The sequence below is a fragment of the Poecilia reticulata genome, linkage group LG23 (assembly GCF_000633615.1).
Source record: "Poecilia reticulata strain Guanapo linkage group LG23, Guppy_female_1.0+MT, whole genome shotgun sequence".
NCBI classification, from domain to species: domain Eukaryota; kingdom Metazoa; phylum Chordata; class Actinopteri; order Cyprinodontiformes; family Poeciliidae; genus Poecilia; species Poecilia reticulata.
Genome location: NC_024353.1, coordinates 601,746 through 618,166, shown reverse-complemented (window position 1 = coordinate 618,166; position 16,421 = coordinate 601,746). Strand labels below are relative to the sequence as shown.

Genomic DNA, 16,421 nt, shown 5'->3' with positions numbered 1-16,421 from the left:
TATATATAGCTGTAGTTTCGTCCTTTGCTACAAATGATCAAGACGATGTTTATTTTCTTTTTGTCTAAAATAAGCTGAAGTCATCACTTCACTTGGGGGGGAAAAAGTGCCAGTTTCTTATTTTGATTAATCAATTAATCGTTACTAAAATAATCATGAAATGCAGCTCTAATTATCCATTAATTCATGATTTGGATGGATAGTTTTCCATTGCCCGTTTATATTTTTCCCAAGTTATCTTTGACATTAAAAACAGTTGAAGTTTAACTGAAAAGTAAAAACAGAAGAACTCTGAAGGGGGTAAATACTTATTTTTTTCCTCTGTGCAGGGTTTCCCCTCATTCCTGTGTATTATAAGCCTGGCGGGCCACCAGGCTTTTCTTGTGCCCATGCCAGGCTAAACATTACTTATGTAAGTATTTTTAAAATGTTTGCAGTTTTAAGACTTTATAGTTGTTCAGGTTCTTCCAATAACACATAATTTTCAAGTGATATTTTCAAATTTCCTGTCAACTTTAAACATTTTTTAACTGAAAAACACGACGGGCCGCTGGATGAATAACTGCCTTGGCTCCCAAACACCAGGCTTAGCAGGTTTTCTGGAAACCTTGCTCTTTGCCTCACAATAAGAGAAGAACAGAGTGTTTGTTGATGCAGATAAACCTCAGAGAAAGGCTGACCTCCTTCCCACCGCGATCCTCTGACTGCCCGTCAAAAGAAGAGTCTGGTTTGTTACTTGAAAGCATCGCAGCCTGATCTTCCCATGATGACAACACTGCCCAGGTTCACGACCTCTCGTCCCCCCCGCTGCGGGTCTCAGGGTACGGTTGCCGGTCTGGCTCCGGCCCAGACGTAAACGGACACCCGGGGCACAGTGATGCACTGTCGCTCCAAAGCGTCTGGTGTAATTACAGAATCCCTCCGCCGCCGCAGACACAATGGCGGAGATGTGAGTGGACACCCAGGAACATAAGCTCACAGCGGCCCGATACCTGGTCTGTGACTGGCTGAAGTACAGATTAAATTAAAGGGATAACGCCTAAATCCTTAAAGCCGAGAGCAGATATAATGAATTTTAATTAGATTAGCTTTTGGCTGCCTCAGGAAAAGAGCAGAGGCTTGTTGTTGTAAACGAATGTGGATCTTTGAAGGCCGACGCCGATTTCTGGGTCTGCCTGAAATCTGACCTTCCAGATATAAATGAGATGCTTACAAAAGGCTTTGAGGCGACTGGTGTTACTTTTTTGTTTTCTAGGACAAACTAATTTTAGTAAATTTAGTTTTAATCAAACAAATTGTAAAAGTTGCTTTGGTTTCTTTTTACTGGTTTGAGGTTTTATATTTTAGAGAAAATAAAGGGATGTCAAGATTATCTCTCCGTTTTACGCATCAAGTTTTCACCTATGAGGCTTTTAACGTTAGTCCTCTTAAATCAGGAAGCTGACGTCAGTCCATTCATTCATTCATTCATTCATTCATTCATTCATCCCTCTACCAATGTAATCATTCATCTGTTTGTCCATTCATCCCTCTGACATGGATCTGTCTGTCAAGTCATCCATCCTTTAATTTATCCACCATCCACCCATACATCTATTCTTCCAATTATCTATCCATGTGTCCATTCATCCACCCATCTGCCAAGTCATCCATCTGTTGGTAAAGCCTTCCTTCCTTCCTTCCTTCCTTCCTTCCTTCCTTCCTTCCTTCCTTCCTTCCTTCCATCCATCCATCCATCCATCCATCCATCCATCCATCCATCCATCCATCCATCCATCCNCCATCCATCCATCCATCCATCCATCCATCCATCCATCCATCCATCCATCCATCCATCCATCCATCCATCCATCCATCCATCCATCCATCCATTTGGTGTCTATCTTACATTTTTGAAACAATGTTCAAAAATCCATCCATGAACTTTAGATCTGATGTTTTTGACCAAAGTGGCAAAACGTTGGGTCGCCTGTTCTTTAGATCAACCAGTAGAGAATCGTGAATGAATGGAGTTCCTCTCTTTTAGACTTTCATTTGTGAAATAAATTATATTTCCTTCCTCTTCACGTGTAGCTTATGCTGTGTTGGTCAGTATTTCGATGACGAGACGTTTCCACTGGAGGAAAACCAGTGTTTACCGAGCTTCAAAGGTTTTATTCCCCTGTTGGCATGCTGGTATTTAGGAAAAGCGGCCTTGCTTTTCCTTTGTGTCGCTCGGTGCTGACATTGAAGTTGACTAATGCAGCTTTAATTATTGGCTGCATTTCTGTTTCCCTGCTGTCTGTGCCAGCCTTTTGTGCTGCTTTCTGAAGGCTGGCATGCAGCTGTAGACGGTTTTTCTTCTTGCCCGTGTCTCCAGCAGCATTCGGCTGCTGACCTACTAATGGAGGACTTGTGTGAGGAACGTCCAGGGGTGAGACTGCAGAGTCGGGCCTTAAAGCATCCCGCCTGAGACGAACAGCATGTCTGCTCTTTAAAAAAGCTCGAGCAGACAGAAAGGAAACATGAAATTAGGGCCGGGGCTCCAGCTGCATTATCTCCGGACAAAAGTGAACCTCAGCTGCCCGCTGGTGTTGCTGATCCTCAAGCAGCTCCTAGCTTTACTCCAGTACCAACCCTTAATGACTTTTGATGTGAATTGGTATAAATAGGACTCAAAACACAAAAGAGACCCCCTGAAGCTCTTGGTCCTTATTACTGCTGCCCACTAATTGGATTTTTCCATTTCCAGTCATTGTATGAGCACTAAAAAAACATAAATCTGGGACAAAGAAGGCTGAATATTGTGTTTTAAAAGTCAGACTATGATTAATGGCATTAAAGAAACTAAAATAAATAAGTTGTATATTAGATACTTTGTTCAGCCATTTTTGTCGCTGGGACAAAACCTAACATTTTCCCATAGCATCTGATTTGGGTGGACGGTACATAAATCTTTGACCATCACCCAGAGTCCTGTGTTGAGATTGTTATTGAAGGTTAATTTTGTGTCTAATGTAACAATTTGTGTTAGTTATTAATCTATTTTTGACAATTAATCGCCTATTCTAACGATTAATTGGCTATCTAACGATTAATCGGCTATTCTAACGATTAATCGCCTATTCAGATAATCAAATAAAGTGCCACCATCTGCAGATTTTTTCCTTTAAACTTTTTCTATACAACATTAACAATACATTTAAATATTAAATTAAACAGATCAGTTCCATTTTAAAATAAGCATCTTATTGACTAAAATGCAAAGCAAAGAATGAATCTTTGCTTGTAACATCAACATGTGAAAAGCTCAGCTGTTTCTGCTTGACTTAACCTTCATACACCGCAGGGATGACATGTTTGTTTTTTTGGTTTAACAGTTTCATAACTGGATAGCAAAAGGTGCTTAAAATTATTATAATTATTTTTTTTAGGGGATTTGAACAAAGTGAAGCTAAAAGTACCAATTGACATGTTCTGGCTAAAACATATTTACAGACGAATAAGACGTTGTCTATCCATTGTTGTTTCAGAAAATTGCCTTATGTTGAATCTTTGCACTCATATTAACAATGTACTACTAAACTACTTGATTAAAAACAAATATAAAAATGTTTATTATTCCAATCTCTATTTGATGCAGTAAAGGCTCCTGCACTGTAATGTTTCCTCTATTCGTTCCTCAGCCATTATAGCCATTTAATCTGTTAACGTGCCTTAACTTGTTTTTCCGAGCCGCCTTTAAACGCAACATGAGCATTGAGATGCTGGCGTCGGTTTTCCACCCGGGGCGACAACGGAGACCTGATGCTGTGCAAACGTGTGTTAGAAGCCAGAAAAAGCCAAAAACTTTGTACAGTTTCTCCCACACAAGCCGGAACAACGCTGTTGGATGCAGACAGCATCAGCTAAATGAGGACTAGTTAAAACACGCCTCTGCATTTCACTAAGATGGTAAATAGTTCTGACTAGAAGTACTTGGGAAACTTTTGTTTGTTGCTTTATTTATTTTGAACATTTAAAAAGTTTTACAGTGTTAAATGTTCATTAGAATTTAAACTTTATTGGTCTTTGAGAATGTATTCTTGCGTTATGCCATTATTACTGTTACATTACTTTAAAATTGTCTCAAAACAATACAAGGTTCCCCCAGAAAACTTGATAATCAATCCAAGATGACACTAAAATGGATCCCTTCCCATCACTGTTGGTCCCTTTTTTTGGTATTTTCTCTTAATTTCTGAATTTCTGACCAACGTTTCACTCCTTGGGAGTAAAGTGTTGGTTCCCTTTAGTAAATCTCACGTGTGTGTGTCCATTCCAACACGTCTCCAGCTGCAGGAATCTCCTCTGTCGGGCGTTAATCCGGAGTGACTTTCAGCCGCTCTGTGCTCCGTGTCTGCAGGGAATCTGTGTTGAACAAAGCAGGAATGTCAGAGGCCTCAGCAGAAGACCTGAGCTGTGACCTTTTTCCATTGAATGTGTGCATACGTTTCAGTGAATCTAGATTATTGTCCTCCTCCCGTCTGAAATCTGTAGATTCAGGAAACTCTGGTCACACCGTTTGCATGTACAGGCAGCATCATGCAGGAAGCGGACTACAGCGCAGGGCATTCTGGGTAAATGCAACCAAAAACAAATGTGCAAGTCTTGCGCTAAAAGACAAAAGAGAAATCCTACAACAGCTAACAGATTATGCTACTCCATTTTTATTTGCATTTCATGAATAAGGAAGTTGTGCTCAGTGTCGTCTTAGTTTTTCGTGTTGTTTCCTTCAGTGGTTTTTAGTGCAGCGCCCCCACAGGCCTGGAGGGGAACATGTTTTTCAAATAGTTTGGTTCAGTTGACAGTGCAGTACGAAAGAGAACCACAACAGCTGAAAAAATGGAACAAGTTTTGCAATTTTGGTCCCAAATCTGAGTCTACCAGAATATCAGGCGTGAAAACGAACTACAGGAAGCTTGGAGTTCGTTCAAAAGGCCAAATATATTATACTTCTTTCAAGTGAAAGTTTACAAAACAGCCAAGTAAATTAATGCTTTAGGATTCATCTGTAACAACTGATTTAGGTGAAGCTAACATTTTTTAAGTTGGCTAAAGCACAAAACAAAAAGTATTGCAAATGCTGCTTTTGTTTCAATAACTTGTGCAGCTCTATAAATGAACTTGCCTCATTTTGGTGATCTTGGTTGACCAGAAACAGGAAAAGTTTTTTACTTATTCCTCCAACAGCGTGGAAAAATAAAAAGTCACGCGTGTTTTTATCTGGTGTATGTAAACATCTGGTTTCAGAGGCTGCTGACTTCTGCCCTCCTTGTCTGAGTGGTAGTGAAGAAATGAGACGAACCAGAGGGCGGAAGCCGTCATCGACACTCTGAGGGGGGGGTCATGATGCATTGGTGCATCGTTGTCGTGGTTACACACAAATAAGCAGCAACACTGGGCGTGCGGTTGGGAGCTGCGAGCCCACATGTTGACACAAGGCTTTGATCAGAGCGCTGGATGTCGATCTGAGTCACACAGAAACGCGCCGCTCCAGCCTCATGGCGACGACTCCAGTTGCCGTCGGTTACCGTTCAGGAGCCGTGAGGACAAAGTCAAACGCATGCTGCTTGGCTGGAGCATAAAAAGCAATAAAATGAGCAGTAATTCTGCTTTCTTGCATGTAAATCCACACATGATGCATGTTATAAAAGATAAGCTTTAACTTTTTTACAACTCAGAAAGAGGATTGTTTTCAGCTTCGCCTTCTCTGCCGGTAACCATCAAATTATATTTTAAACTGTAGATAGTAAAGTTATCGCTGCACATTTACATGAAGGTTCCTGCCTACAAAGTCCAGCCGTGATAAAGTTGCCATGAATTTTTTCATTCCCTTTAAAAAGCCGTCATGGCAGTCAGACGTACCAGGGAACTTTGAGTTTAATCTAAAAAAAATTCTAGAAAAAATAACAGAAATTTCGGAGTTTAAAAAGTGAAAAAATCAGTAGAAACAAATCTTAGGAATTTTGAGATTAATGCCAGAAATTCAAGAATAAAAATGTGCAGTTTCAGATGTTCTTTTTGAAAATTTCAGGACATTTTTTTCTAGAAATGTTTTGACTTCAAATTCAGAAATTAAAAAAAGAATTATTGCAAATTTCTGAGATTTTTTTGGTGGGAATTTACTTTTTTTCTATCTTCAGTGGCCCTAAAACACCATCATACACTTTCCTATTTGAAGAAGCTGTTTTTAAAATTTAACAAATGATTCACCTCTTTGAATTTTGATATCAGACAAAGGTAACCTGAGTAGTTACTTCCTTTGACCTTCCAAGTCTGTTTTTATTCACGGTGAGTTTGCGAAGTCCGGGTCGCTCTGTGTTTGTGTTGGTAGTTTCTGTGAGTCAGACGTCCGTTTTCATCTCAGTTAAGATTGTTATGACTAAAACTGGCCTTCTTGCTAATAGAGCTGCAGCTATGTAAACTAAACGGAGCAAGAATAACTGAGTCAACAGTGTTGTGATAAACTCTGCTGCTGGAGCCGAGACCTTCTGACGGGTTTGGTGACGCCTGCTGACCCGCTCCTGGAAACTGTTGCTTGTAACAAAACGTTCAGATGGTTGTTAGAATAATGATTTTGTTTTGTTTTTTTAATGCAAAAAAAGAAAGGAAGTTTCTGTTATAGTTTCTGAGTTCTAAACCTTTTAATGCATCAATTAAAAGTGGGGATGGATGGATGGATGGATGGATGGATGGATGGATGGATGGATGGATGGATGGATGGATGGATGGATGGATGGATGGATGGATAATGCAATAGGAAGACATTTTAAATACCCAAAATAAATAAACAAAACAGAAACAAATAAAATCAATTATGTAAACAAAATTGTCCTTCAAAAAAAGGTTTAGTTGAGACCAAAGCACCAAACTGAAAACTTTTTTATCCTCCAGTTTTTTGTAAAAAAAAATAAAAATAAAAAAGACAATAAATTATGCAAATTAATTATTGATTTCATTTTAATTTATCATGCGATTAATTGATTTATTGCTTATCGGCATATTTTAGATCTGGTCCTGGTTACCATGAAGACGGAATGAAACCAGCATCTAATATTTTTGAAGGTAGATTTTAATTTAAAAGTTGTGGTTTTGTTCCAATTTATTCCTGAATTGGGGTCGGGGTGGGGGGGACCCGCACAAGATCAGTCTGGGGTCCTCATATTGCCCCCGACCCCCAGTTTGAACACCCTTTCTCAAAATGTTAAAGTAACATTCATATTCAACTCTGTTGTCTTTCCGCCTCTGCAGGAGTTTTCAGAAGGCCAAGACCTCGACAGACTGGAAGTAGAAGAAGAAGAAGAAGAAGAGCAGCAGACGTCAGAACCTCAGATCAGACTGATAAACGGCGGCATGGCGTCCATACCGGAGTACTACGCCGGGAAGAACGTTTTAATCACGGGAGCCACCGGCTTCATGGGGAAGGTGCTGGTGGAGAAGCTGCTGCGGAGCTGCCCTGACGTCAAAGCCCTCTACATCCTGGTCAGACCCAAAGCCGGCCAGTCCATGAAGCAGCGGGTCAGCGACATGATGAAGTGCAAGGTAACCGAGTCGCTAGACGCAGCAGCGTTCGGGTCAGTGCTGACGTCTCTTCTCTGCTAACCGGCTGGATCCTCCTAAACGTTTATATCACCCCTGCTCACTCTGTTAGTGAGACACTAAATGTCTCACTCACTGCACTGCAGTAACGGACATTATTCCAAGAGTAATGACATTGTCACACCAGTCAGTTTCCATAAAACCTCCTGCAGTTAATTTTCTCTCAATATTTTCTTTGGCTTTATGCCAATGCTACACGCAGGAGACGCCAAATTACTGTCATTTAATTGGCTCAGACACAAGGAAAATAAAATAGTCGCTAATTGTTGCTGTCAAACATGCAGGAGAAACGCTTGAGTTCAGTACGAAGGTCCGGCTGCTGACTGTATGCAGTCATTATTCTAGCATATCCTGATTTTGTGTCTTCTTCAGTTTGGATCGTTTCTTCGCCTAAAGCAAAGTTTTTAATTACTTCATAATCCTGATGGGAAAGTGAGATAAGCAGGCAAATGTTTACAGGCTCGACTGATTTACATTGAGGAAACTGCCTCACCTTTCTGGGATGTTTAGGGAAAGTAGAAGTGCTCACTCATGTAGGGTTTTCATAAAAAATTTCTTATTATCACAACAATTTTGATTTGCTGTTGTGATAAATTGTAAATAAAAACCTAATGTGATCAGAAATGTTCCTTGAGAGCATTAATAGACATCAGTGAATTCAGAAATACGGTTAAAAGCATTTATTCTGTGCAGTTTAATGACATGAATCAAATTTTTAACGGTTTTTAAATCTTCATCTTTATTGCTATCACAATAATACCACAAAGTATCGGGATAAGATGCCAAGTCCACATTGCCTACCTGTACACTAAAGCACTTTTTGTGTCAAACACATTTTAAAGTCACTTATCTGTGTTTAAAAACAATAAAGGCATATTAAGGCTCTTATAGATGAAAAAAGGAGTAATTTTAGCCAGAAAACTCTGAAAATTTGAGAATAATCTCAGAAATTTCCTAGAAAAAACTTACATTTTCAAATTTTGAAAGTTTTTTTCTAGAACATTTTCAACTTTTCAAACTAAGAAATCCTCCTGTTTTTTTCTAGAAAATTTGTGAAATTAATCAGATTTTTTTTTCTAACTTTTTCTATCATCAGGTACCTTAAAAACATTTTAACGGCTATTTTAGGTTTTGCTCTTTAAACCTTCAACCCACCGATCAGATTTAGACCATCCTTATTCAAATTTGCTCTCAATCGGCTGATCAAAGCCAGAGCAGCCAAATGTTTGCAGAGCAACAGAAATTTGCCTGACATATTCCTGCAGCAGCTTTGGTAGACACGGTGAATAAAGCTCCACGACCCAGAAGAGTCCAGAAGTTCATATTTGAGCTTGAGCAGAAATGGATCACGGCTGCTAACAAAGGGTTAACCGAACCGGGGCTGATTGAAATGACAGAAGCAGCAGTAGAAGAAGAAGAGCGTTTGAAACGAATAAAGATGGCAGCAGAGGAAGGAAGACGCAGCTCCAAACAGCTGCCATCAGGCTGGGCAGCAAAGCATGACTCAGCAAAAACCTCCAAATTCCACTGGACGTAATGAGGAGCGAAGGATTGACGGTGTGCGTGTGTGTGTGTGTGTGTGTGTGCGTGTGCGTGTGTGTGTGTGTGTGTGTGTGTGTGTGTGTGTGTGTGTGTGTGTGTATTGNGTGTGTGTGTGTGTGTGTGTGTGTGTGTGTGTGTGTGTGTGTGTGTGTATTGATGTGCTCACAAACAGCTGCTGCTCGCTCCGACTGCTGCTGGCCTCAAACTGTCAGCGCACCTAAGAAAACGACACGTTCTCTTTAATCCTCTTTGTCTCCCTGTGATAGCATCTGTTTTTACTACTCTCATTGGGATTAGACCTCGCTCCTCCCGCCGCTCCTCCCGCCGCCGCCGCTGCATTCATTACTCTGCTCACCGCTGCGCCAGCAGCGGGGCGGCGCTTGGAGAATATTCTCTTAATTTAGGTAAAAACTTGGCTTTTCTGCTGCTTTTCATGATGAACACAAAGTCTAAACAGTCGTACGAAGAGAGAGAACAATTCTGATCAGGACTCCATTGGGGCTGAAACGATTAATCAGACTAATCAATTATAAAACTGATCGACAACTAATTTAGCAATCGATTAACTGGACTATACAGACACTAAAAGATACATACTTAAGCCTAACTGTACAAAAAATTTATACATTTTGCATTTAAAATAAAAAATACAACTTTTGTCTGTAGAAGTGTTCTGAAATTGATTCCAATTCTATAAAATAAAATAAACATTTTAAATATTCTATTGGTTACCTATGGAATGATAACAAACTAAATTGCTGTTTTATTTCAATTTAGGGAATAAAATGATTATTTTCTTATAAGGGAATTGAATTATTTATTCTCATAATTTAATGTATTTCTGATCTTTTAGTGGTTAAATTAAAAGGCTTAAGAATGTAGCCATTTTTTAATCCGATTAATCGGTTAATCACATGAATAATTGATTACTACAATATGATTATTTGCGGTGCTATTGTTTGAATTTATTTTTTATGGTTGGGAATTTTTACATGTAGTTTTAAAACTGTATCGGCTGAGAAATTAGGTGAATAAACTTTCTAAATGTACTTAAGAGACGAACTGAAAGCAGGCGACCAAACACAAAACCTTGAGTTTCTCCAAAGTTAGAAATAGTTTGGACCTTGGGGGGGAAAAATAATTTCCAATCAATCAGGTCTATTGGTATGTTGTGCACAATGCAGAGAGCTTGTAGGACAATCGGTAATGAAGCAGTTTAATGAAAAGCTCTACCAGTCGACACACAGATCACGATAGTAAATATGGCCATTAAAATAAAGCTACGGAATAAGAAATGCATAAAAAAACCTTAAAATGTACACAACTTATGATCAATGTTGACGTTTCTGGCTTTCTAAGAGCCACTTTTTAACATGTTTAGAGGATCTAAAGACCCAAAGCTGAACTCATGACCCAACGCAGCTTAACTGCTGGTTTATCATTTTATTCTGGAGAAAAAAAAGTTAATACTCTCATTACTCGGAAGTCTTTTATAGATCTAAAATCAGTTTATTTTTGTCTTTTGAGTTTATTTCTCCATCTCAGCAGTGTAAAAATCCAGGCTCCCTCAGACTCGCTCTGCATTCAGAAGAACCGATATCATTAAACTTCCATGAAGGAGCCTCAGGTACTAATTGGTATTCAAGCGAGTCCTCGGGTCAGTATTATTCTTTTCCGAATCGGGATAATTCATGAGGGAGGACTGTGGTATTGTCTCTCAAGTGGCCTCTCATCCTTCAAGCCAGGCCAGTGTCTTCCTTACAACCTGTTGCTAGGTAACGACCCGGAGATCCGTCCCGCGGCGCTTTTTCGAACGATGCAATCAGGGGTCGCTGCCCCCAGCAGGAAGAGGACAAACCGATACGAATCTCATTGTGTCTGCGCCGACGTTGACATTTAGACTGTTGTTTTTTTCTTCTTCTTCTTTCCTTTCCGCAGCAGCCAGGTCGGTTTGATCTGGTAGAAAATGTTTGGCTGTAAGAACCGGTCGGCCCAAAGAGGTGGGAGGGGGAATGTTTTTGGTAGGAACAAGGATCTCCTGGAATGCGGCCTACAGAGGAGGAATATTTTCCTTTTTCTTTGGGTAATTATGCTGGTTAACGCGCTCTGTCAGTGGATAATGAGCATTATTACTGATTATATAGTTCACATTGAAGCAGCAAGGAAGCTTAAAGTAACAGTAACCAATTACTAAACAGGCTTTTGGTCAATGTTCCAGTTATTATTAACTTCAGTGTTTCAGACGTTTGTTCCAGATTTGTGGTGCGTAGAAACTAAATGCTGCTTCTCCATGTTTGGTTCTGGTTCTGAATGCAGAGCAGACCAGAAGACCTGAGAAGTCTGGAAGGTTGATACAGCAATGTGTTTTGGTGCTAAGCCATTCAGTGATTTATAAACCAGTTTTAAAGTCTATTCTCTGAGCTACAGTGTAAGGGCTTTAGAACTGGGGTCACATTCTTTATCTTCCTGGTTTTAGTCAGAACACCAGCAGCAGCGTTCTGGATCTGATTGACTTTTTTAAAAGTAAAAACACATGGATGAGTTTCTCTATATTTTACTGAAATATTAGTCTTTTAATCCTAAAAATGCTCGTCAGGTGACAGAAGACCGACTTTGTAACTGTCTTTATGTGTCTTTGGAGGTTCAGACTCAGATTTCAGGCCTGATCAATAGTTCCTAGCTGTAAAAACTGAAACTCTTGATCGTTCGGCCCAAAGAGGAACGGTCAGCTGGAAAAGGTTATGGCCCATTTCTCCTCTATCGGCGAAGGAGGACGGTTTTTTCTCTGCTGCCTTCCCTTCTTCCCCACCTTCGCTTGTTTCTGTGCTGCTTCTTTGGAGCCTCTCTTTGCACATCCTCCAAATCTACAAATTATGGATCTGGATAACTGGTCTCTCAATACACAGGAGAGCCCAAATAAATCATCATGGATTTATTTGGACTCATGATAACAGGACTTCTGCTGTTTGGAGCTTGCGGTTACCTCAAATTTGTGACGTACTGAGTAGAACACTCAGACCGATGCTGTGAGACAGAGGCACAAGTTGGATGTGATTTTTTTGGACGCTAAAACTGACTAGCGGGATGGAATCGATCCTGGAGAAGTTGCTAGTTTTCGACCCGATGGGAACGACCTGTAGACTTTAAGTCTGCCCGTTCTACAGACGGTTTGTTTGCTCTGAGTCTGCCGGCCTTGGCTGGTTATCTCAAATCTGCTGGAGTTTATGAACAAGCCACTCCTTCCTAATGACAACCATGGCAGGACTCAAGGACGTGCTCTGAGACCGTTTATAAACTGGTTTTGAATGGGGGAGCAGGCTGTACAAAATTCACGGTCAAACTGCAGACGCTTCTCATTGTTTACATATACATTTTCCTGACATCACTGCCTTTACTCCCCATGTCTTCAATGTTGCTATTTTCCCTTGATGAGTTCATTCTTGTCCTTGTCCGTCTGTTTGTCTGGTTTATTCATTACTTGTTAGGAACTGTGGGGAGTACCCAGAACCGGGATTAGAACAAACTTAGAATCCAGGAAAACTACCTTAGCAGTTACTTTATAGACTCCTGTTCTTCCAACCCAGAAAAATAATTACGTACTTATACTCATCTAGTAACCCTGAACAGGAACATCTAGTTAATATACTTTGGATCAACAGTATTGGATTCTTTTTCTCTTGCTCTTTCCTTTGGTTTGTTGTTTTGTTTGTATTTTTTAAATTCATGTAAAACACTCTGAATTGGCCTAATCCATTTTAATGTAGAGCTGTGTATCATCTGCGTAGCGATGATCGTTGAGCCTCTTCCTTATTATAACCTGCACTAGCATGTTGTTTTTAAATAGCAAGGTTCCCAGGATTCAGCCCTGGGGTGCTCCACATGTGACTTCTGTCAGCTGCCTTTTGACACAGAGTCCCTGTAATGTATCCAGGACTGGAACCGGTCCAGTACCGGACCGGATAGTCGCTTCAATAATATATCATGGCCAACCGTGTCGAATGCTGCGCTGAGGTCCAACAGATCCAGCGCTCGGGTTCTTCCACGTTTCATATTAATGTGGATGTCACTGGACACTTTCTGCAGGGCGGCCTCAGCCGGACTGATGGACCTAAAACCGGCCGGTCAAGAAACCGTTTAACTGAAACAAATGCTTAAATAATTTTGCTGATGAATGGAGCCAGCCAGTTTTCAGAAGCAATTTCCATATAACTTATATAAAACTGAATTAAACACTTAAATAAATAATGAACCCCATGATAATTCAAAATGAGTTTGATTATTTCTATTCTTATACATATTTTTTGAAGGGTAGTTCTGTTTCATATTGCACTTTTTTAAATTTCAGCTTTATTTGCTTTTAGTAATCGTTTTATTTTGGATATTTTAAACATTTTTCAGTTCCAGTAAATTTTACTGTTATTTAAGAGGCAAACCTGTCAATATATTTCTTGAAAATGGTCTCAAAACGACAATATTATTGTCTAAAACGGACAATTTAGCATCCAGTCAATGTGTCTGTTTAACGAGGAAAATCAAAATGATTTTGTTTTTGTTTGTTTGTTTTTTTTTAATTTGTGAAATAATTGAAGTTCTCAACGTGGCTTGTTGAGTGAAATTTGATTGGTTAATCAGCACAGCACTAATGTTGCTGTGCTGCTTTCGTTTTCTCCTCCTCCCACTAATCTCTCCATCATGGTAAATATTCTAGACGTCCTGATTGTAACTGGTCCCTGGAGGCTGGTTTATGTCTCAGCTTGTGGAAATTCCAGTTTGAGTTGTCGTCACGCTGGAAGCATTCGCCTCGCCCCCCGGAGTCGCAGCTCGCCTTCCTTTGTTCGCTCTTGTTTGGATCTTGAAGATAAACCCCGCCGTTCATCAGCGTGGCGGCGTTATCACCGTCACCTGAGGATGAAGGGTGACAAGGAGTTTGCAGTGTTGAGTTTTGTTTCCTGTCAGATCAGGGCTGTGAAGGGAGAGAAGGAATTTCCATTCGGGTCTCTAAAGAACAAACAGAGCACTTAAAAAAAATGATTTTGGGGAATGCGTGAATTTTTTTGGTACCTGTTACCTAGCAACCCAAGTGGAGTTCCAGCACATTTGGTCAGCTGGTTTTTAACTGCTGTACAATGGCTGCTGGAAAAGACAAGTGTTTTGTTGTTGACGTACCATTCAGAAACCACTTGCTGCGTTCTTGTTGGTTGTGCAGGAAGCTCTACTGATGCTTTTCAAAGATGTACAGTTGTACAACTGCACATCTGTGTGCAGCTATTTTCACTTACTAATATAAACGTTGAGTTGTGGGGGGCGTGGCTTGGATTTAAAGTGACAGAAACATTCTGACCTGAGCAGGATGAACGTGTTTTGTATAGGCCACAGACCTGTCCTGTAAAAAAAGATAAGTTTAAATTCGATGCTGTATTTGTATTGAATTTTCACAGGAAATGACATTAAAAGTAATACAGCAGTAACAAGTTTTATCTTATTAGGTTTAAATCTGTTCTTTTTTCTATTTTGTATAATTTTCCGTCTCACAAACAAAAACCTACACATCCTGTTTTTGCTATTAAAAAAAAAATCGATATTCTGGCTGTTTAAGATGTTTGGTAAGAATCCGCCTCAGATGGACTTCCCTGGTGTTTGATCTCTGAAACAATCAGATCTATTCTGTTAATGCGCTGCAGCTTGGGATGTCAGATGAACGATGACGGTTTAAGTATTTATTTGGTCGGTGGTGGACAGCAGCATTAACAGCATTGTGGTTGTTGCAGCTCAAGAATAAGAAGATTTACTGCTAATGGCTGCCGCAGAGCAGCGGCTCATCGCTCCGGTTCACCTCCTTTAATCTAAGAATGATGGATGATTTCAGAACGGATGTGGGATATTTCAGCTACTATTGCCAATATTGTATTTGTCTGTCTCTGAAATCACAAGAGAGCATCTTAATTTAGGGAAATTGTCATAATTACCATTAATTTCACTCACTCAATGATTAGTCATTGCAAAGCTAATTAAATTATTGCCAGCACACCAAATGTAACTCTGAGTTAAACAAGTTTATTTTTTATGTTTGCTACAAGATTCACTAAAGGTTGAGGCAGTTAATGTTGACGTTTCAGTCTAATTCATCACCATCCAGCTTTAGTGTTCATAATCTGTTAATCTATTCAGATTTATTTTTGCTTTGAGAAAAATAATCTGTTTAAGGGAACTTACAAAACATGTTTTTTTGTCTTTCCTGATGATGTAATTAAGTTTAAAAATAAATAAATATTCTGCTCTTTAATCAACTTCAGAGCAAAAAGCTGATTAAAGAAAGAAGTTTTGCTTCAGTTAAAGTCCAAAATTATTCCAAATCACAAAAATCACTTATAGTTGTTTAGCAATGATACATCTAAACTTATTTAAATGTTCTTTTATTTCATCACTTCATTCATTTAATCTTAATGTTTGACATTTCAGCTGACTGAAGCTCTTTAGACACTTTTTTCTGGTCTTCAAAACTTTGTTTACAGCTGGTGGATGATTACAAGTGGAGCTTTAAAACATGTGATGATGAATGCAGCTTCACCTTTGACCCCAGTGGTTCCCACACAGGAGCTGCTGCTGCTGCTCCAGCAGAGCAGGATGTTGGTCACATGATTAAACGGTTTTATCGTCCCTGAACTTCAGACTGAGCTGCTCTGGATGGTTACTGCTTCTAAATTATCAATAAACAGATTCAGCAAGTAATAAAAGCTTCTTGGCTTTAAATCAGTGAGGATTTTTTTAAAGCCTTTGTTAAATCACCAATCACATTGTGAAGTTCGCGGATGACACAACGGTGTTGGGCCTCATTACAGATGATAATGACCTGGACTACAGAGAGGAGGTGGAGGAGCTAGTAGTTTGGTGCAGAGAGAACAGCCTGATCCTGAATGTTGACAAGACTAAAGAAATGATCGTCGACTTCAGGAAAAATCGSCCCAGCCACTCTCCACTGCTCATAAATAGTTCGGCTGTGGAGGTGGTCAGCAGCACCAAATTTCTGGGGGTGCACATCACTAACGACCTCTCCTGGACTGTGAACACYGCRTCTCTAGTCAAGAAGGCACAGAAACGTCTGTATTTCCTGCGGAGGATGAGACGAGCACACTTGCCCCCACCCATCCTCAAGACGTTCTACAGAAGCACCATAGAGAGCATCTTGACCAGCTGCCTCTCTGTGTGGTGTGGTGGTTGTAGCGTCTCCGACTGGAAGAACGTGAGGAGAGTGGTGCGGA

At 39.9% G+C, this 16,421-nt stretch overlaps 1 protein-coding gene across 2 annotated transcripts in view; it reads left to right on the top strand.

Annotated features, from left to right (window-relative positions):
- The window catches only part of LOC103459112 (fatty acyl-CoA reductase 1), a 47,675-nt gene that overhangs the window by 12,372 nt on the left and 18,882 nt on the right, over positions 1–16,421 (top strand). For both annotated transcript variants that reach the window (XM_008400361.2, XM_008400363.2), the window contains exon 3: positions 7,273–7,563. In XM_008400361.2, the coding sequence (XP_008398583.1) occupies positions 7,273–7,563 (291 nt within the window). The remainder of the gene's footprint in view (positions 1–7,272; positions 7,564–16,421) is intronic.